Source organism: Dromaius novaehollandiae, chromosome 4 (genome assembly GCF_036370855.1).
Source record: "Dromaius novaehollandiae isolate bDroNov1 chromosome 4, bDroNov1.hap1, whole genome shotgun sequence".
NCBI lineage: Eukaryota > Metazoa > Chordata > Aves > Casuariiformes > Dromaiidae > Dromaius > Dromaius novaehollandiae.
Window position 1 is genome coordinate 57,097,401 of NC_088101.1, and position 21,540 is coordinate 57,118,940.

The 21,540-nt window shown below is 36.2% G+C and overlaps 1 protein-coding gene across 5 annotated transcripts in view; it reads left to right on the forward strand.

Annotated features, from left to right (window-relative positions):
* DLC1 (DLC1 Rho GTPase activating protein) overlaps positions 1-21,540 on the forward strand; it is a 270,306-nt gene that overhangs the window by 137,605 nt on the left and 111,161 nt on the right. For all 5 annotated transcript variants that reach the window (XM_064511120.1, XM_026093601.2, XM_026093602.2 and 2 more), the window contains one exon: positions 1,751-1,784. In XM_064511120.1, the coding sequence (XP_064367190.1) occupies positions 1,751-1,784 (34 nt within the window). The remainder of the gene's footprint in view (positions 1-1,750; positions 1,785-21,540) is intronic.

Consider the following 21,540-nt stretch of genomic DNA (forward strand, 5'->3'; position numbering starts at 1 on the left):
CTAGATGGAATTTAGAATGGTTTAGAAATTAGACTGGAATTTTTAAACTTTCAAGTCAGGCAAAAATTTAGAAGATTCACTTTTGGTCTGGCAGGCTCAGCTGAATGTCTGGAGCAGCTGGATATAGTAATGCGTATATGTGTATTCCTGTAGTGTGTATGCTTATATTGGATTTCTATGGGTAAACCACTCTAGAAGTTTTTTACAAAATGTTTTGAAAAGTTTGGTTTTTTTCTCATTTTCTTATTTTTCTTTTAAGAAGATCAGCCAATGTAGCCACTTAGGTTTGGGAAGGAGAAGAAAATTACATACTGTTTTGCAAAATTCCATCAAATTTTTTCAAAAATCTATTCATAATACACTTTTCTTTTTTTTTTGCAACTAATAGCTTGACTTATTCTATGATTTTATTATTTCTTTGGCAAATCAAGTTTCTTCAGCCTACGGAAGATAATGCCTTCATTGTGTCATTGGAGCAAAGTGCTTCTTCCAAACAAATATATGTTTGCACAAAACAAAGGAGCTGTTTTTCAAACAGATGGCTGCTGTTGTTTTAAATAATAGTAGTGTGATGCTATGCTATTTTTTAATGTCCAATTCAAGCATCAGATATTTTATTAGGCAGAGTACAGGTGAAACAGAATGAATTGCAAAAGTAATTACATGGCCATTGCCAGTCTGTGAGATATTTATTAATATGTATTGTCTAAAGACTTTTTCTGTTTGAAATTTTGTGCAACATACCACCCAGGAAATGTTATAAAATAATAAAGAGCAGCACAAATCAAATTCTGAAATGAGATTTTCAAAGTCTCTTTCAAGAACTCTGTAGAAAGTCTGAAGCTGGCTGTTTCGTCATTTCTGTCCATCACGCCTCTCTTTCTTTTTCTTTGGCATCTGCAGCAGGAAATTTTGATGGATAAAGACTGTACTGACATGAGCAAAAGGGATGTAGAAATGATACCTTAACTCACATGGTGGTTCTGCATACATTGCACACCCAATCTGATTTCTCTTCTGGCTTTTCCTGCCTTTATTGTATCTGCACATTCTTTAATTCTGTAGATGTGTGCCATATAAATCATAACTTACATACAATCTATAACCTATTTATTCTAGGAAAAATACACACAGAAAGTTCTTCTGAATTAGTCTGAGAGAAAGGCATGATATAAAAGATTTGTACATCCAATGCTTTTATTTCAAAAACAGTTACAGCCAGCATGAAAACCACTTCTATTACTTGCCTCTGAAAAGTTATATACAGAATAAGAAATCAGCATGCTACAGAAGTAGGTTTGAACCTCAGTCCTAATTTTATGGAGTCAGTGGCAGTACTCTTACTGACCTCTGCAGCAAAAAGATTTTGTGTTTTAGCCTCATTTTCAGCCACACAGTTTTCAGTGCTTCTTCCTTCAGAATTATTCAGTAATTTCCCACTGGAATTTCATGGGCATGTATTCTGTGATGATTGTGTCAAAATGCTGCCGTTACAATATCTTATTCATATTAACTCCATCTTCTCCCTTCTCTCCTAATCCTTTTTTTTTTTTTTTAACAGTAATTAGTTTCATAATAGATATAAGCCATTTGGATGGAAAATGCGTGTTTTTTTCCAGAGTGCATAATGCAATGAGACATTGGTTCTTTTCAGACCTTTTGGAACATAAACATACAACCTGCGTTAATACATTACAATGTTTCCCCTAATATTCTTGTTTTCTAATACTGGCATCACTTTATTTTTCAGGCTATGCCAGTTATTTCAGAAAAGGAGAAGGCTGGTGAGTAAATACTTACTTGTTTTCCCATCTCTCTTTATTTATTTCCTGGCCTACAGCATTACTTATCTAAATGATAAAGGCTGGCTTTAACTATGTGGTTTTTTTCAATGTATAGGATTATAGATCTGAAAAATATCTGTGTAAATGTTGTTCATTATTTCCCAAATAGAATTTTTTCTCTTTCTGGAAAGTAGTCTGCGTAATACTAGCAAAAATGTTTGAAATTATCTTGCAAAGCACTCAGTAAAATTACAGCAGTCTCTTGTATGTTGATTACACTCTAGACGCTAACTTCCTTCTTGGTGTTAAAACTTGTTATGATTTATTTGATGTCTTGATTAACAAACACTGGTGCCAATGGGAGTGTTCAAGTCAGCAGGATTTGACAATTTAGTGGGAGCTTTGTTGTCTGTTTGTTAGTATGGAAGGAAATTTTGGTTTGCTGGAGTATTGTACTGGAGATAAGGATTTTTACTTTGGCAAAGTACTTCCACAATAGTACGAGGCTGCTCTTCTATTCTCTTCTGTTATGAGGGTTCTGTGAATATTGTAAGTACTTTGATGTTGTTAGGTGACGTATTAGTGAGCTTAGTGAGAAATACAAGCAGACATTGTGGAATGGATGTCTTGTTGCTACAAAGACTAGAGAACACTCCAACCATTACTTCTATGTATCTCAGGGTAGAAGTTCTGTTGGTTTCTTTGTCATTTATTTTAATTGATAATTTGCTAATGTATGTCAAATACAGCTCCACAATGACCTCAAAATGTGTACACAAACATCCAAGTACCAGCTGGCATTCTGACTTGTGTCTGTTATTTGTTGGCGACATTTTCTTCAGTTATCCTTGTTGAGGCTATTTCTTTTCTTTTGCTGATTGAGAGGAATAGGTAAAAAAAAAAAAAAAAAAAAAAAAAAAAGCTTCAGAGAGAAAAGCTACGGTGCTAATTAGCACTGTCAAAGCTAAGTAGCTGTCTGGTCAGGATGCTGCTGTTGAGGTTCATAAATAATTCCAAAATTGTGTCTAATGTTTAATAAGTATTTTCTTTATAGAGTCTGCAGTTGGTATTATTTGGTATTTCTTCTTCCAAGGCAGTTCAGGCTTTGCCTTATCCTTTAAGTTGTGTCCAAGTCTGCAAACTGAGTATAACCAGGACTACTGGTTGCAATTAATTTTAAATAATTTGTCATGCAGCCATTCAGCATTATAGGCTTTTGTCCATCATTGACAATATGTACCATACAAGATTATAAGCTGAGAGTCATTAAAAAATCTTCAGGATATAGAAACATATTGACCCTCACTGTATACTAGAGGAATAGAGCCATGGCGAGTGTGTCCCATTGTCATAAGTAATTTCCTGTAAAATCAGAAATAAAAGTCAAAGCTCTATTCATATTTTTTCAATGCAAAAAAGTCTTTCATCTTTCAAAATAAAAGCAGTTTTGACCTAAGCTTTGTAACCTGTACATATGCATACAAATCTCTCTCCTTCCTTCTCCCCAAACCAATTTTTTGTTTTTTATAAAATCCGTTATATTTAATATTTCAAACAGTAAATAGAACTTGGTGCCATTTGGAGTCTGTTTTCTCATGTGGTTGCTGATATTTCCCCGTGCTTGAGCACAAACTATACTGTGAAAGGAAATGTGGTTGCCTTGTTTTCAGTTTCAGCTTTTGTTTAATTCTTTTGCATCTCAGGAGGTCATGAGGGTTTGATTTTTTTTTTCTAATGGAAATATTCAGCATGCATTTAGGAGATGAGTATTTAAATCAGGCCCACTGACTGAAGTCACAGGTGGTTCCAGTGGTGGTTAGCGTCATTTTTGCCAGATGCAGTTGGGTCTTGACTCGGACATTCAGGTCTCGTGTTGTGCAGTGCTGGCAGCTCAGCTGACACATGACACTGCATAAAACTCAGGGAAGACAAAGCCATAAGTAAGGTGTGAAGGCCTTCACAAAAGAATGTAACATACTGAAATGTTGGTGTTTATTTTGAAATACCAACTTTAATGAACCCTTTTTAGTTTATATTATTACAAATAGACTGAAGTATACTATAAAATATTACAAAACAGGAAAAAAAGGATTGGTATATTCTAGTACTGACAGTGCTAAGAGCACCGTAGTTAAGGAGATTGGATTGCATTTTATTAAAATTAAAATTAAATTTGGATGAAGAATGCACTCAAAATCTCCAGTCAAACTTCTTTTCTCATTTTGAGAATTTATAGTAAACTCTTACAGCTCCCTCCTTCTTTCTTAAGATTATTTAGTTTCATCCAGGATGGGAATTAGAAATAAAGGAATGTAGAAAGGCTGTTATGTTGATGTTTCTGGTTCAGAAATTCTAGATATATAAATAAAAACCTGCTCTCACATGACTTCCTATTCTGTGGATACCAAATACTTGGATACTTTTAGATGCTTTTCCAATAAGCAACTAAACATTTACATCCTTAAACGGACCAAGCTACTTAAACCCTTGGAAGTTCACACATTACTGATTATGTTTACAGCAGCTGTTAATCCTTGAAATTAAATATTTTCTCAATTTTATACTTTTTTCCAATCCACAGTAAATTTGGACTACATCGAATATGGATGTAGTACTTAAAAAAATAATGAAACTGGTTTTAGTTTTAGAGCAAAGCCTAAATATAATCTGAAAACATTGCTACTTTTGTCAATCAGTAACTTGAGAGTGGCATAACCAGCTAAATTCTTTTTACAGTGGAAAGTGCAGTAAAAGCTGCAATTGCAGAATCCCTTTGTCAAAAATCTGTAAATGCTCAGTCTATTGAGCAGAGCACCAGCCAGGCGTAGCTCTCTCCACTATTGCTGCAACTTGGGTCCGATGCGAAATTGCAGATGAGGTACTGTGGCACCAGACATTTGCCAGAAGTTCTTCTTAAAGAAGTCTCAGTATTCTTGACATTTCTGGTGATGGTAATTTTTCAAATGAATTCTTTACAGTAGAAGTTAAAATCAAGCGACACACAGAGTTGGGGAAAATGAGGAGACCAGGAGATGACTTGGGGCTGGGACTCCTAGCACCTCAGCCAGCTTTAGTTTCAGGAGCCACGTTCCAAAAATGAAGGTGAAGTGCCAGTAAGCACAGTCTTGCCTAAATCTCTTTGTGAACCTACTTCATGGTTGCCCAATTTATCCTTAAAATATCTGTGGGGAATAGAGAACTCTGTTTCTGACTTAGAAACATTACTACTTGAAGAGAGCCAGCAGGAGAGGTAGAGTGAATACCCACATCTGGTCAGGAACTAACACAGCTTATTTCTGTTGAGGTGATGAAACTATGTGCTATCATATAAACAGGGCAGAAGGTTTAGTCTAGCCCTCAATAAATATTAATGCTATTGGTCTATAATATTCACCATTATAATAAATAAAATTTTCCTGTGCATAAAACAACTGCCCTGTGGTATTTTGGTTGAAATACATTTAGAAAAGAGTTGCTGCTCTAAAAATATAATAAGCTTTTTGAAGTTATCGAGTATTATGTTTTAGCTATTAAATGCAAGCTTGAATCAATTCAAACACAGAAAACAGGACTGAATATGAAAATGCAGGTGACACCACTCATCTGTAGCAGTAAACATTCCCCAGCAGAACAGCAAAGTGAACAGGCTGTTCCAAGTTCTATTGGTTCTACCAAAATATTCCCTCTGATTTTAAAATATACTACAGAAAAAGTGCACGTCTTTGGGTAAATCTCAATCAGCACATTGCCCCGTCACCACAGCTCTGCTGGGTTAGAGAGGTGTACTTCAGCACAGGTAAAAGTGTTAGCCTTTGGCGTGGAGTATAGTAGCCGTAGTGGCCTATTTCTTGTCTATATCTCAGTGATCAATAAACAAGAGGATAAAGTACTGATTTCAGTCAGAGGCAGCAGACACGTTGAATCTCTGGCCAATATAAAGTGTTTGAAAGTTTCCCAATATTAATATTACAAGGTATTTAGGTGTCTGGTGAAGACAATCTTTAATGAAGTACAGACTCAATGTCTTTTGGTGTTCATTTCCCTGGTTGCCTTTGATTCACAAGAAAGAAAAACACACAGATGATAAAAGGGACCTTTAACTGCAGGATGTTTCCTCTCGCAGCCTCCAATTGTCAGTGTCAGGCAGCAGAGGATCCTGCGTGCTCTGCCCCATGGTGGGAAGCGCTGCAGAATAGGCAGTGCTGGAGTGATGACAAGGTGGGTCAGGGCCGTGTGTGAGAGCGCTCAGCGGGAAGACCTTTAAAATTCAGTAGCACCAGGTTCTCCCTCAGTAAACAAAGCACATAAAAGACCAACTGCTTGGCACACTAGGCAGAGCCCTTTTCATTTCATTGGAGCTCTAATCAAAAAGAAAAAAATTCTCCACAAGCTTTCATAAACATGTTCTACATTCAGAAAATGTTGTAACCCACCCACAGCTGATCCTGAGCAAGAGTTCAAAATTTTTGTATCCTCCTATCCACAGATACAGATTTTAACACTAAAATTTTTTTTCTGAATTTCACCAAACCTGTTCTTTCTGTGAGCAGTACCTACTAGATGGTCTTTTTTTATGAAGTCATTAAAGGCTTATGTGTACACAGCTTGCTTTAAAAATAGACCAAACTTTAAAAAAAAAGAATCTTACTGCCTATGAGGTTTCAGTTTCCACATAAACTGAAGAGAAATACAACTGAATTGGCACAGTCACTAGTTTTCTGGCTGCTTTACAACACCTCTAGCCAGTATTCTACAATTAACTGGGCAAAATGAAGTATTAGTTGTTCCTTTTCATGAGTTAATAAGTATTGTATCTGTTTTTCATAGAACAGTCTTTCATTAATTGCTGGTTTGGTGCGACCTTAATATGAGGTACCAGTTCTTAGCTAGATAATCTTTCTTTTACTGTTGATGTTGCAACAGTTACATAATTTTAGTTGGGAGTTTGCTTTCTAAATAAAAACGTCAGGTGAACACTCACACTTCAATCTATCATACTAAAAAACAGTTACAAACATGCTGCCAGAATATGCATGGATGTTGGCCAAACACTAATAGATGCTAATAGATAAATTTCTATTCCCCTCACATTTATCTCACTGCTAGAAAAAAGGGTCGTGATGCCAACAGATACTGAAAGCTATTGAAAGCTATTTCATGCTAATATTCCTGTTGGTGGTGGTGTTGGGTTTTGTTTGTTTTTTCTAAAAACAGTAAAATAGGTGATGTCTTAATTTTACAAATTTGATTTTAGTATCTTTTTAACTCTTCACTACTGTAATTCTTCTGAATAAATTACTTCACTTTTAGAAGTCATACCACACTCACTGTATGTATGTGAATATAAACACGTAAACTTTAAAGTATGCACAGCATTGTGCTGAAGCCATGGATTGAAAGGACTCATTAATCTGCAAGTTGCTGTAGTAATTTTCTTCAAGTTTTAGAGGGAACAGTAGATCCTGAGACCACTTCTTTCCTCTGAAAGTCCATTTAGTACCATGTTAAAGGCAGTGGAAGTGGGGTAGCACCTAAAACTCCTCGTGATTGTTGCATATTACTTCCTTGAATCTTAAAAAGTGGGCAAAGCTTATACTGGTCTGGTTTATCAAACAGTTGTAGGGCAGGGCCAAGTTGCATGATGATGCTTTCAAGGGGGAGCCAGCAGTCAAAGAAAGGTGGGTACCATTCAAGGAGAACACAGATGTTCATATCTCATGCCCAAGCAGGCAAGAGAAGAAAGAGGAAAAGGAAATGAATATTGATAGTATGGCTTATGGAAGAGAAGCAACAGTGACAAGGAGCAAATGAGGCTGGAAATTCAACTAAAATGAACTCCAGTACAGTTCTGAAATGGACAAATCTTAAGCAGTCTCTAAGCTCAAGAGAAAGCAATTTGCATTTTTCATATCCTTGTGATTTCAGTGATTTAAAAAAATCCACATCAACTTTTTGAAAATATTGGCAAAAGATTTTCTTTGTCTGCAACCTCTTACAATACAATATTGAAAAAACAAAAAAGAAAGCGATCAGGAAAAACAGGCCATAAAGCCTTAAAAAAAGCTATGAAAGTGTTGCATAACAGTAATTAAATCTGAAGCATCTGAAAACTAACAGAACCTTTTGGGCACCAAATTCTTAAAAAATATTTAGCCAGCCCTTGTTTTCTTATTCTACCTGCATTAGTATGGGCCTCTTCTTCTCAGGAAGAAATTTTTTAATCAAAATTTGCTTTTTTCCGTGAAGACATAATTTAATTTTTTTTTATTTCTAGAATATAGCCTCATCTATTTTGATCTGTAAGATGTTTAGATGCTTAACTGAAATATTTTTAAGGCTTCTAAAAGTAACAAGGATAGGTCATTATTTTTACATCATATTGGTCTATTTCATGCACTTTAATGCTTATATCATTTGTAGCTGTGATATTTTTCTAGATTCTGTGATGATTATGTCAATTGTGGAAGCAGCTTTAAATATTTATTAATAGATACTCAAATGTGGGGAGTCACATCAGAAAAAAACAAGTAGTGCTTCAGTGTCTTATAGTCTAGTGGTGAGCATTTTGAAATTTGATTTCTTTGTGGGTTTTTTGTCTTATTTTAAGCTCTGTAATGGAATTAGCTTATTCTAATCAAGATACTTTCCCTGGTAGGAATAAAGATGCACTCTAGCTGAGTGATTACCGCTGCTGGCCATTGTGCTAAATCTTTCAGCTGTCCTTTTGATGTCCAACTCAATATGTGTTTTTAAGGCAATACATACTTTCTTTGTTATGACAAGATATTTTTATTCCAGAGACTCTGTGATTAGAAAAAACAAGCATTAGCATTGAAATATTTTAAACATATTTTAACATAAAGAATATAAGTTTCATCACAAATTGATAAGCTGTAAGAATGCCTCTCATGACAGACTTCATCACCTGTTAGTTAAATACAGTGAAAGGATAACTCAGAATAACTCTCCTGAAGGGGACCTTCGGAGGTCTGTAGTCCAACGTCCTGCTCAAGCAGGGCCAGCTGGGAGATCAGACCTGTTTCCCCAGGCCTTCTCCAGTCGGGTCTTGAAAACCTCCAAGGATGGAGACTGCTTAGCCTGCTCCAGTGCCGGACTGTCCTCATGAGGAAAGCTTTTATATATATATATATATACACACATATATATACATATATATATATACACACAATGTATATTTTTATATATATAATTATTATATATATAATATATATATTATTTTATATATATATATTTATATATATACACACATACATACATACATACATACACACGCACACACACACATATATAAAAATATATATATATCTCCAGTCTGATCCTTTCTTGTTGGCTGGTGCTCTGAATGGCTTCCAGTATTGCAAATGGTATTTGAGAGAGTTGTTATATCTCAGTGTAGCATGTTCAGCCTGAGTGACTTGGTCTTTCATTTTCTCTAAAGTCAAAAATACTAACCATATCTGACAAAAAGTGTTTTCATTGTCTTGTAGATTTTAAAATACCTCACAGCATCTAGTCATCAAGTTTAGCTACTGTCTCAGTTTCCTTTGCAAGTACTCCTGTAAAGCTAGATTGGCTGTGGTTTAAAAGCCCTTTTGTTCATATCAGGAAGTGGCATGTGTGAATCAAGTACTGATTTTCTAGCATATGATCGATCCATTGGTCTTTATACTGCAACAACATACTATTTTAATATGCAAAGATTAGTGAGTTAACTGTCTCATGTGATTGATGAATTACCATCTTCAGCCTATATTTGGTTTTGGCTGTTAGTGAATATCCTCTTCATGACCTGTTAGGAAAGAATCAGAGAGAATGAGAATCACTACAAGGATTAACCCACCTGGATCATTTTTTCAACTGTACCTTTTGAATTTAACTGCAGTGGTACAATAAGAATAAAAAAACAAGTCTTGAATGCATTTCAACCAACTTCATAATATTTCTATGAAATAATGTTAGCTTCAGGAAGTACTCAACAATTTACTGCATGGTTCTAGCAATTTTTTGAGTTTCCAGTGGTATGAAGTTGTTGCTTAATTTTAGTGTGTTATAAATAAAGAACTGAAACCCAAGCTTATTGATGCTACTAAATGCATGATAAGCTATAAATCTTTCAAGGTTTATTCAGGCAGATCATCATTTCAGTTATGTGAGTTTGGACTAACCTTGTAAGTAGAAGTTTGCTAAACCGACCATAACAGGATTTCTCTGAAAGTCTCTCTGACTGAAGAGCCTCTGTAGTTCAATCAGTTGTTATTCATTTAAAGCCCAATTTGCCATGGATGCAAATGCACCAGCTGCAGTACTTTGTCCTAACAGAAAAACACATATTTGGTAGCCAGTTTCAGAGTGCTAGCTAGGTACATCATCCTACAGTAGCCACAAATAAGCAGAACACATACCAAACTACAGGCCTGAAATTAGAGAAGAATAGCAATCAAAATATCTGTTCAATCTGCAAGGGCGGAGGGAACAAAAACAAACCACGGCTTCCTCCTGGCAGGTTACCTAATTTATAATCTCATCCTGCAATGAACGTTTCTTCATATTGCAGGGAAGAAAAAGAAAGACTGAGACTTTTGTCAAGAATTTCTGTCATCAATCTGTCAGCTGACTTAAGTAGAGCACTGTTTACAGAGCACAGCCCATGTCTACATTAGAAAGATTTGCTGTTGTAGTTACCCTGGGAGGCTCTCATAGCGGAGATGAAACCCCAGAATGCTTGAGGACTGCCAAAGACTTACTCTGGTGGCATAGTTCATACCAACTCTTCGAGTGGAAAAAGTCATCCTATCAAAACAATTTTTTTGTGTGTTAGCACAAGTGTGTCTTCAGCAGGGCAGTATTTCACATTCATAGTTGATATACGTGGTCTGGCAAAACTTTATGTATCGGGGCAAAGTTAATTAATTTTAATTAATGTTATCACTTTCATCATATCGAGGCATTTGTGGCTGAAAAAAATGACTGGAAAGTTGAAATGGATTCACAGAAAAACATTTGGTTTTCCTGAAATTCCTTTTACCTTTTTAGATCTCAGACTTCTGCTTTTTATAAGGATCAGTTTCATTATAAGGCTGATTCCATGTTTTGAAACATCGATCCAGAAGCCTCCCATGAGAGATTAGCATTTGTAGGAAAAATGCCAGTTTGCAGCCATCTGAATAACTATGGCAAAATCAGGCTATACCAGTGAGTTAGGTAGAACACAGTGCTTCTGGCACACAAGTTACAGTGGCATTCACTGCCAGCGTGGAAGCATTAGCTGCTTTTTGAGTCTAGGGTTAAATATCTGCCATTCCTTTGGGCAATAGAAATTTTTTACCCTTTATTTGTTTTTTTTGTCTCTCAACACAGTAGTTGCCCATGTTTGATTACCTGGTGTTGATAACCACTAGAAGTTTTTATGCACTTGTCTCTTCCCATAGAAGAATGGGAGGACACCAAATGAAGCTGACAAGTTCAAAACAACAGAATGAGGCATTTCTGCACACAATGAAGAAATGAACTGCGCAGCTCCTTGCCTCAGTATACTGTGGATGCTAACAATTTGCATGAGTTTAGACAAATTACTCACAGAGCAATGGTTAGTATAACCTTTTTCTCACTGAAATTAGTGACAGTCCTACTACTGATTTCCCTACGATTTAACCAAATCTTTGCCTTGTGTGTATTCAAAAGTTGCTCAAGATGTAAAATCAGTTTTGTAACATTTCCACTGGATAAGTCACTATCCAAACATTGAATTAATTTTAAATGTATCAAAAATGTTGTTTTATAGTAAAAGTGTATTGAGCTTTCATCCTTGCTATATACACTGAACATCATTTTATTATATGAATGTTCCTTGTATTTTGTAAAAGGCATACATTTCCTCCAGGAAACAGTATCAACTATCCATCTTAAAGTTAAGAACACTATATAGCTTATCACTTGTAACAACAGCAAAAGTCCTCCAAATATTAGGAAGCTTTCTAGCAATAAGGATCTCAAAATTTGCAAAAGTCAGTCAGTCAGTGTTCAGAGTATATCCTGCTACATCCATGCATTCCTCAGCAGAATAAAAAACAAAACAAAAAGGTTATGAGCATACCTCATAATAACACATATATAACACAAATATAATAACCAGACACCCTATGAAAACTGCAAAGATGTATATATTACAGTTGTAAGCAAACATCTTGTTTTTAATGACAAAGTATAGTTGGTCATTGAAAAACTAGCCAAGAAAGGCTCCAGTCTAAGAAGCTGCTACTTATACTATACTAACTTTTGCAGTACATTTCAAAGGCATTTCCGAAGAGGCAATGTATGACACATTAGACAAACTATGGGGAATAAGAAGCAGACATCTTTTCATAAAGCAAGTCTAGATAAAAATCTTCAGCAAAATAATTTGCATTTAGTTATATTAAAAGACTGAAAGATAAGAAATGAGCCATCTTTTTTTTTTTCAGATTAAATGTTACAGCTTAAGTCAGTCAGGCTAACTCCACTGACCCATAGAAAGCATTCCACATCTGGAAGATCTTTACAACATCTGTGTTGGGGTTTCATGCTTTTTGGTGCCTTGTTCACCAGTTCCCATGACTCTAACTTACCTCTGTCTTATTTTCTTAACAAAAAACAATGTTGTTATATAACTGCATTCCAGTTCAGCTAAAAATATAGTGATCATTTCATTTCCTGAGATCTGTTATTTAAGCTACCTTACCTGTTTTCCTTAAACAAAGCAAAACAAACCCTTAAAAATAAAACAACATAGAATAAGACAAAATAAGTTCCTTTGTAGTAAACGATACAGTAAAGATATTGTAGATGTAGTAAAGACTTCTTACTAGCTTCCTTGCTTAGGGGATCCATGTATGTTCAGCCTTGGGATTGAGCAAGTCACTGTCTTGGTGGAAAGAGCTTTAGCCTCCTGCCTTCCAAATAAAGTTTTAGAAGTGCAATGCCTCATGCAATGCATGGAAGATATTCCCCAGTGAGTCTTCTAGGATAAGGGTTTAAATCACCGCTTTCACCTCACTCTCCAACCCTCCCCTTTCTCTCTTTCTGACAAATTATCTTCCAGGTTTTTATTTGAACTTTTACTGAAAGGAGATTCTGGTATTTAATTCTTTTGGCTACAGCAAATGGGCCAGGTGATTCTGCACTTTTGCCTTTTAATTGTTTAACTGTTTTCCAACAGTAATTCATTCAGGAAGGGAAAAAGAAAACACAGTGAGCCAGAAAATCAGCTGCACTGCCACTCTATTCAGCACATCCGGGAAGTGGGACACAAATGACTTCCAGCTGCCTTTTTGCTTCCTTGAACTCCAGGGCCAGGTAATCCCCAGACTAACTGTAGAGAAGAGGTATGACAGACAGTATTCTGGCAGACAGTAATGTCAGGCCCAGCCTACACTCCCTAGAGCACGACACTGTACCAGTCACTGCTGTCCCAGTGTTCCCCCTTCTCTGGGGCAAGCGTTTGGAATGGAGGGAATTACACCTGGCAGCATTTAGCACTTGGTGCTCATATATATCGGTACCAAAAGTATTTTGGACCCTATGCTGAGTTCTTAGAAGGGGTAAGTGGAAGTCACTGTAGCCATAATTATAGCCTGAACATCAAATTAGTATCCACGTTCTATGAGCAACTTAACTACAAATTGATGAATACACAGAAAACCTCACACCTGCGTAACAGAGAATAAAGAACCTGAGAGACAGGGCTCCACATCAATTTAGACGAAAAACAGCCCTGCTTAGCATCCCAAACCTGTCCACACTGAGCAAGCAATGCCCTACCCAGGTTCTCAAATAGCAGGAGTCAGGATTTGCCTTTATTCCCAATATACCTTTTGAACAGCAGATCTCGTCGAGTCAGTCAAGTGAATATCAAGAGAGCTCAAAGGCCTAACACCTTCCTGAGCTTTCAGTAGTTACACACTTATGTGTTAATAAAACATGCCTTGGAGAAACAAGAATAATGTCCTGTGTGCTGGGCAACTCTGGTTTACGCTGTAAGTAGCAAAAATTTTGGAATACGCTTTTATCACAGAATTAGGATATCATCTTTCCTCACATACCTCTCCCATACCATTCTTAAAGCATTTCAGTTTTCAGCATTTTAGAGTTACACAGTCTTTAGCTAGCTGTGTTCTAAAAATCTGATTTGTAAAATTCTGTTATTTATTACTAACTCTTTTTAATTATTGGAGTGAACAACAGTCATAAATCACAGTAGGAATTTAGGTGGACTGTAGTTTAATTCATGAAGTGTTAATGGCCTTCATGTTTTATTAAATAGAAGATAAAGTTCCTGGAGCAAGAAAAGACTAATTCATATTCTCAGACAAAAAAAAGTACATTAGAATGGAGAAAATGGATCAACTGATCCTACTTATCTGCAACTAAGGGATAAAGCACATTTCAGATGAACAGTTACTACCCAACCAAAATTTACAAGCTGTGGAAATTTTAATTAAAGGTCATTCTTAAAAGGTATCCAAATCTATTAAGGTAAGAAAACCAAGCAGCTCTAACTCTCTTCTTCAGTGGTGTTATAAAGTAGCTTTAACATTATGATTAAACTGTCATCATATTTGTAATACCTGATTATATAATTAACTGATTTTGAAGGTGCCATACAAATTTTATTTTTCTTTAATTACACAGTCCAGATCTCTTGAGAGAACCATAGTGGCTAACATGCAGACTGAAGTCTGCATGTGAGAAAATTGCTTCATATCTAACTCTGAAAAAACACATGCTGCTGTGTAGCTTAGACCATACTACTTCATGTTGAAAGCAGTATAAGCTCATAAAAAAATACACAAGTCCTTTTAAGTCACCCATTCATTTTTAATGAGACTCAGTTTCCTATGCACCCTTCAGATTTTTGCTGGACATAAGGGAGCTTTCCAAATTTAATTCCCATATGAGTCTCATTAAAAATACTGGACTGCATTCCCTGTTTCAACAGTATTTATCAGGGCGAGCTGGATTCCACTCTGCTGTGCCCCTGAACTCTGTGCTTCGCTCCAAGCCTTTCGGGCTTCACTGCCCTACCCAGAACATTTCGTGAATGATTTCACTGGGCTCTTCCAGTGAAGACCCCATACAACTTCAGGCCTCCAGGTCCAGAACTGAGGTTGCCAAATTCCTGGCCATGAGCTCATGCTTTCATTCTAAGCTACAGTTTAACTTTTCTAAGGCACCTAAAATTTTTAAGTAAACCAACCACAGGTTTGCACATTTTTTTAATAATTTAATAATTCCTTTTTGCTTAATTACACAACAAATGTGCACACTGATACCAAAAAAACCCAACCCCAGCATTATGTAGCATTTTGCTACATAAGTTTCTTCACTATTCTGGTGTATATTTCTGGCCTAAGTCTAGTCTTCTTGGATAGCTTAGGACCTCCCTGTTGGTCCATTTCTTTTTAATGGGGGAATTTTTCCAGCTCATTTTCCTATTCCTTAGCACAATGAATCGCAAGCTATGGCTCAGGCCATGACAAACTGTCAAATCCAGTTCATCTCTTCCATCTTCTGCTAAAGCTTCCTCGACACCTGTTTGGCAATTCATTTGCTTCATGGTTTTTCTTTGATAGGTTTCCACTACTTCAAGCCTTTTCCTTCCAAACAGGAAGAAAATCTAGTTCTTCTAGTTCTACTTGTCATGAACTATCTACACCATAATAGCTGCCCAAAAAGCAATTTGTGATCTAAACCAGAGCCTGGAATGAAGCTTCCTTATTCAGTAACACCTTCCAGGATGCACAGGCCGTGTGCACGTTCCTCTGTTAGCATATATACTAGTTAACAGATTATGCTGTTTATGGTAAAGTGTTTGTAAAGTGTATATAATTGTATCTCTTGTCTTTTTCCTTGTATGCTTTTAAGGCATTTTTTCATTGTTCTTTTAAAGTGTTCATTCAACATGTAGCCAGGTGAGTATTGTTAATTATCTCAGATTTCATAAGGAAAAGCTACCCAATTACAGAATACTATGTAAAAGAGACCTTTAGTTGGAATTGTGTACGTTTGCCACATTCATACTGTGTCTATATCATTTTCCCTTTCTTGGTACTACAGCAGTCAGCTGTAGTGTGCTCTGTATGCCCTTTTCATACCCGTATGAAATCTACCTACTTGAAATGCTGACAGAGGAATGTGAATCCCTAAAAGTTGTAGTTGTTTAGCTGTGGATCTTGGTGTGGATTCATATTCAAATGCATGCATGCTGTCAATATTTAAATGAGATTTATAGCCTGTTCAACAGTTCAGGCAACAATTCCTGGTTTTCTCTGTGCATCAATCTGCTATGCTTGCAAAATACATATTCTGCTTCATGAACTCTGTTAGCCAGATTGTGATTCACCTTTGCACAGACAGGATGAAAGCTGTAATTGCCTGAAAGAGAGCTTTGTGCTGAAGGTGAGTCACGATTTTGCAGTCCCAAACTCTAGTTCCCTGCCTCCTAAGTTCAGGAATTCAAGCATTTGCTGTAAACCACATCATTGAAATGATCCACATTAAGTATATCCATTTTTTAACCTATATTGTTTTAATAAGCTATCTTTATGCAAGCCCTGCAAGCAGTTGCACTAGAACAAAATGAGAGAACAGTGAGCTGCAATATGGGACACAGGCAAGAAAGCTGTGAAGGAAGAAATGATATTAGCTTTCTGCTGCTAGTCTCTCAGGTAATGAATGCCTTAAGGAAGCTGCACAAGATGTAGACAGGCATAGAGAATTTGACATGGAAAATCTCCTTAAATACCAGCAAGGTGCAATTCTTCTAACTAAACTAGAATGAGGGCCTAGAGCAGCCACATTGCTATTCAGAAGCTACTGCTGCAGTCTCTGGTATGTAATCGCAGCTATGAAGTCCCTTCAGAGATTTGAGATCGTTACAGACTGCCCATTTTTAGATTAAACATCTTCCTTCTACCCTGTCTTTGATGTGGTAGCATGGTCATAAGGACGGTGCATAGGACTCTGTGTAGTCCTCATCTGGACTTCTGTGGTGCAAGGCAGCACATGCAATATGAGTTGCATCAGTTCTGCTGCCTTTGGGGACTCTCCTACCTGGATGATGACCATTGGCTTATTCCCTTAATCTGCTCAGGCTGGACTGAATTTTCTGCGCATCCTTTAGCATTTCCAAGAGTATGTCATAGATCCACAGCACATTCTATGTCTTTACATAGACTATTGGTATATTACCATGCTCTACACCTTCCTTCTGTTACTTAATACCACTATTCATAAACAAAGGTTCCCACCATTACCATCTTTATTTCCTGCCAGGAGTCTGAAAGATCATGTCATCTCAGTGGAGAGCGAGCTCTGGTAGGAACCGTAAAAGCAGCAGGTGTTTACAGTAACATTGGGCAGCATTTCCAAACAAGTGGGCACTTTTTGCCCAGCAGGAGTCCAGCATGTAGGTTCTTGGGAAAGGAGGGGTAGAATGGATCTAAGGTCGGCATGTGCTTGTTGCTAGCACATTTCTCCTGAACATAAGCAATGCCTACACGCGCTTCTCTGACAGCCTTTTTATTGAAGTCCATACATAGCTCAGTTCTTTGTTTCAAGCTCTAGCCTCACACTTACTTAGCCTTTTTGCACTTGCTTGCTCAGTAGATGTTAGGAGATAACGTCTAGTCTTCCATTTTGTTTCCAAGGTAGCTTCTTTCATGGGGTGATCGTCATAGGTAACTATGTATAGTAATTACAAATATATATATGAATATATGTATATAATTATAGGTAGTAATATGAAATGCCTGCGTGACTCTCACTTGCTCACTGTATTGCTGACATTCAAGCTTGTCTTTACACACCATGCACAACAATGTGAAAGTCACTTTTTTCACAAAAAGATGCCGAAATGTCTAATCTTCTCCAGAGCATGAAACATTGCAACAGGCGTGAAGTTAGATGTGATGAGTGAGAGGGGCATGGTGTGGAAGGCCTTTAAGAGCTGATGATATTCAGAAAACTCTAGATAACCTGAACTTTCTTGGGATGTGTTGAAATTTACTTTGCATTGCCTCTTACAGAGAAAAAAATATGACTGATGAGGATAAAAATATACAGAGGGATTTGATATATGTTTAATATTTCATAGGTAAGTATGAGAATTATATATAGACCATGCTTAGATTGGTGATTAGCAGTACTTTACTGAAAACAATGCAGCAAGGGCATTGTCATAGGTGTGTGCAAAGACCTTAATTTGAAGTTATAGTGAAAAAAAATTCTGTAGTCTTCTCACTTCCAAGGCACAGTAAGCTTTGAAAAGGCGTAAGGGCATAAGATTTCCCTAGATGAAAACTAATAAAAGATCTTTAATCTTGCAAGTCCAAAAACCAGGATGTAACTAATGTATTATTTCTGTGACCTAAATTAATTTTCCATATCTGTCAAGAAATATATCTGAGAGCTTCTTTTGAAAGTTTATGCCAAATTTTACGTTATTTTTAACCCTACCTGCCAGAATTTGTTGTTTGGTAGATTTATTTTCCAGATGCTCAAACCTTATAGTTCTTGTTAGGGGAGGGGAAGAGGTTTGTTATGTATTTCTGTTTTCCACACCAAATAATTAGGTTATTTAGGTTGAAATGAGGTTAATTAGGTAGCTCAATCCAATCTTACTAATTGTTACTCAGAGCTGTTATGATTTTGTAAGGACTGAACCTTTCAGAGTTTTTTTAATATTGAAGGACTTATCTTGAAGCCTGTATTTTAGTTGTTCCTTTTATTTTTCTTGTATATTTTTTCATACTCAGCTTGGATTTAAGTTTTAACCATTAGAAATATATTTTTGTTTTATTTTTGACTTTTATGACCAGTTAGACTCGGATTTGTTATCAGTACCCTGACAGCTGCTCATTCCACAACCAACTCCAAATTTCAAACAAGCAGTCTAGAACCAGTGTAATTTTAAGATACCCAGGCAGGTTAGGAGGCTCAAGAGTAGAACATTTTCTCCTATAACCTATGGTGGAAGTTTTCACAAGACTTGAAGAAGTATTTTATTTTGACTCACATATGTCATCTTTTTAGTACTTGACTAAAGGGTAGTATGATTGGACTGAAATAATTTTATCAGCGTTCTTGTATAAATGCCACATTTTGATATCCTTTTCTAAAGCACTTCAGTGTTTTTCTTTAATTTGATTCCTTAGGGATAGAGCATTGAACAGTGTCCCTGACTTCTAGAAAGAAATCTAGTTTGCCTTCTAATGTTGCCTAAAGACACACTGATTCCACAGTGCTGCCTTTAAAAAGTTGCCAACATGAGCAAGCAGGGCCTAGCTGACTGAGCATATGAAAGAGCATATGATGAGTTTCTTCTGTCTTTTTCTTTCTTTGGTTTGTTATGCACATCAAGCAAATGATACCTGGCTTTAATTTATAAACACTTTCGGTATGTGAGACTTGGTATAGTAGGTGCCATATCCACTGTTTGTGCAAATAAATAATGACTGATAAGTGAAACGAAGTTAGGTCCTTGGGAAACAGTATTTGGACTGATGTGTTAGTGTGTGCATCGATGCATGTGTGTGTGACTGTTCTGCACTTTCTTTTAATTATTTCTTAAATAATGTGTGGATTCATACATGAATCATTTAGGTTTTAAAAGATCCAGAAGCACATGATAGTGTTTGTAAAAGAATGTTCTCTGTTTTCATCTACACTTTACACTGCTCACTGCCCTTACTTTAAAGCAAATAGTGTACTGAGAGTGATATATAGCCTTAAAGGTAAAATAGTTTGCCAGTAAACTTACAGAGGGCATCTGGTTCCCTGTGTCTTCATGAAACTCTAGAATTCCCCGTATATAACATATAGGAAGAAAGGGAGATGATATCCTTGGCTGTCAATATGAAATGATGAGGTAAAAATCCAATGATAATGTTTGATTGAGCATCTTCTCTGGTCATCTGCTTGTATCTTTGTGGTTTAATGCTCTTAAGTAAGTGGTGTTAGGTTTCTTTGTCCAGTTCTCATTTTAAATCAAGGTGAGAACAGAGCTAAAGACCGCAGTGGTTATGACATGAACTTTGTGGAGATTCTACTCTGGATATAGCCTGGGAGAGTCAAGTGAGGCAAATCAGGACCACTGTTATTCAGTAAATACCAGATATGTTGCAAAACTTACTGAGCAATATAACCTTACTTTCAGGATTGGTTCTTTTTAAACATACTCTGAACTGATTTTTTTTATTATTTTGCTGCATTATTTGGATATTGATAAATGATTCCTCTAGTAATCTGTTTATCATATTAGCTCTTACTATTTAGATTTTGATCTTGTTAACTTATATGCTTAAATATATACTAGTACATTGAGGTCTTGCACCATAGTTGATACATGCTTCATTGTTATGTTCCTTTTCGCATTTGCACTTTTTTCTCGATTTTGTACTCATGCTTTTTATTCTGCTCATACAAAAGCTCCACAAGTTAATGAGTCCTATTAACACACACAAACACAACACTCTCTCAAATGTCAATTCAGTGTTTTTAAACCTTGTGCCACCTTAAAAACTTCCACTCTTTTCTTTGTGTGCTCACTCTTTGCATACTTGTAGGCTGTTATCATTACTCTCCCCTTGCATTATTAGCTGTCATTTGGCTAAGCAGAACATGTTTTAATCTTTCCTCGTAAATCAAACTCTCCAGCCCCTAAATCATTTATGTTGCTGTTATCTGAATTCCTTCAAAACTTGTTGATATCTCATGGTACTGGAGAGGCTAAAACTACATGTTGCATTTGAGAAGGGGTTTCATTTGTGCGAAATAGAGTATGTCTAGTTGTTCTTTTTGGAAGTATTGAGAATGTAAATAACAGCTGTTCTTTCTGTTATAAAGGTGAGCAAAAAGATTAATATTATGCTTGAAACATCAGAAATAATATAGACGAAATGCCATGCATTTTTACCACACTGCTCTTCCATTTGAGATACCTACCATTTCGCTGTTACTGAAATACCTTATTTGTAATAAATATACCTTAAAATATTAATTGAACCTATCATTTTCAGATGAGGGCTTTTTATTCTTGTTTCTTTGCTTCCTTGACTTTTGAGGGGAGTATTTTATTCTGTTGTTCCAATTACCATATTTTTTCCTAGGAATTTCTGCATCATCTACTTTAATATGAAATAATTTCTCCATTATTTCACCAGCTCTTCATATGCTTCCCTTACCCCTTCTGTTATAAAGTACTGAAACGTTTGCAGTTACTTTGCTTCTGCTGAACTTACTTTGCTTTCAGTGAGGTTTTGTAAGTAATTTTTTCTCTGTATGTGCTGCTGCTGCTGCTGTTTTAGATATTCAGGTTCTTTCAAGGCCTAATTTTGATTAGTGAAGAGCCATTACTATTTTGCATTGAATCTGATTTGCTATTTTCATTAAGAACTGTATAAATTCAGTGCTCTAATAATGGCTCCAAAAACTGAACCTTTCATAGAAAATAATACACTTTTCTCGTGTATGGAATTTGAAGGTCTTTTATGTAACCCACCCCATCATCTAGATCACTTTTTAACAACACGGAAAAATAGTATTTTTTAACCAAAGAAGACCAGAGCAGGTAATCTTCATTTCTGAGCACCAGTTAATGTGGGAATGCTACCATATATCTCTTAATACCTTTCAAAAAAAATTATTTGAGTTGACCATAAAACAGTATTAGGTCAGGTATAGAGCCACAACAAAACATAGG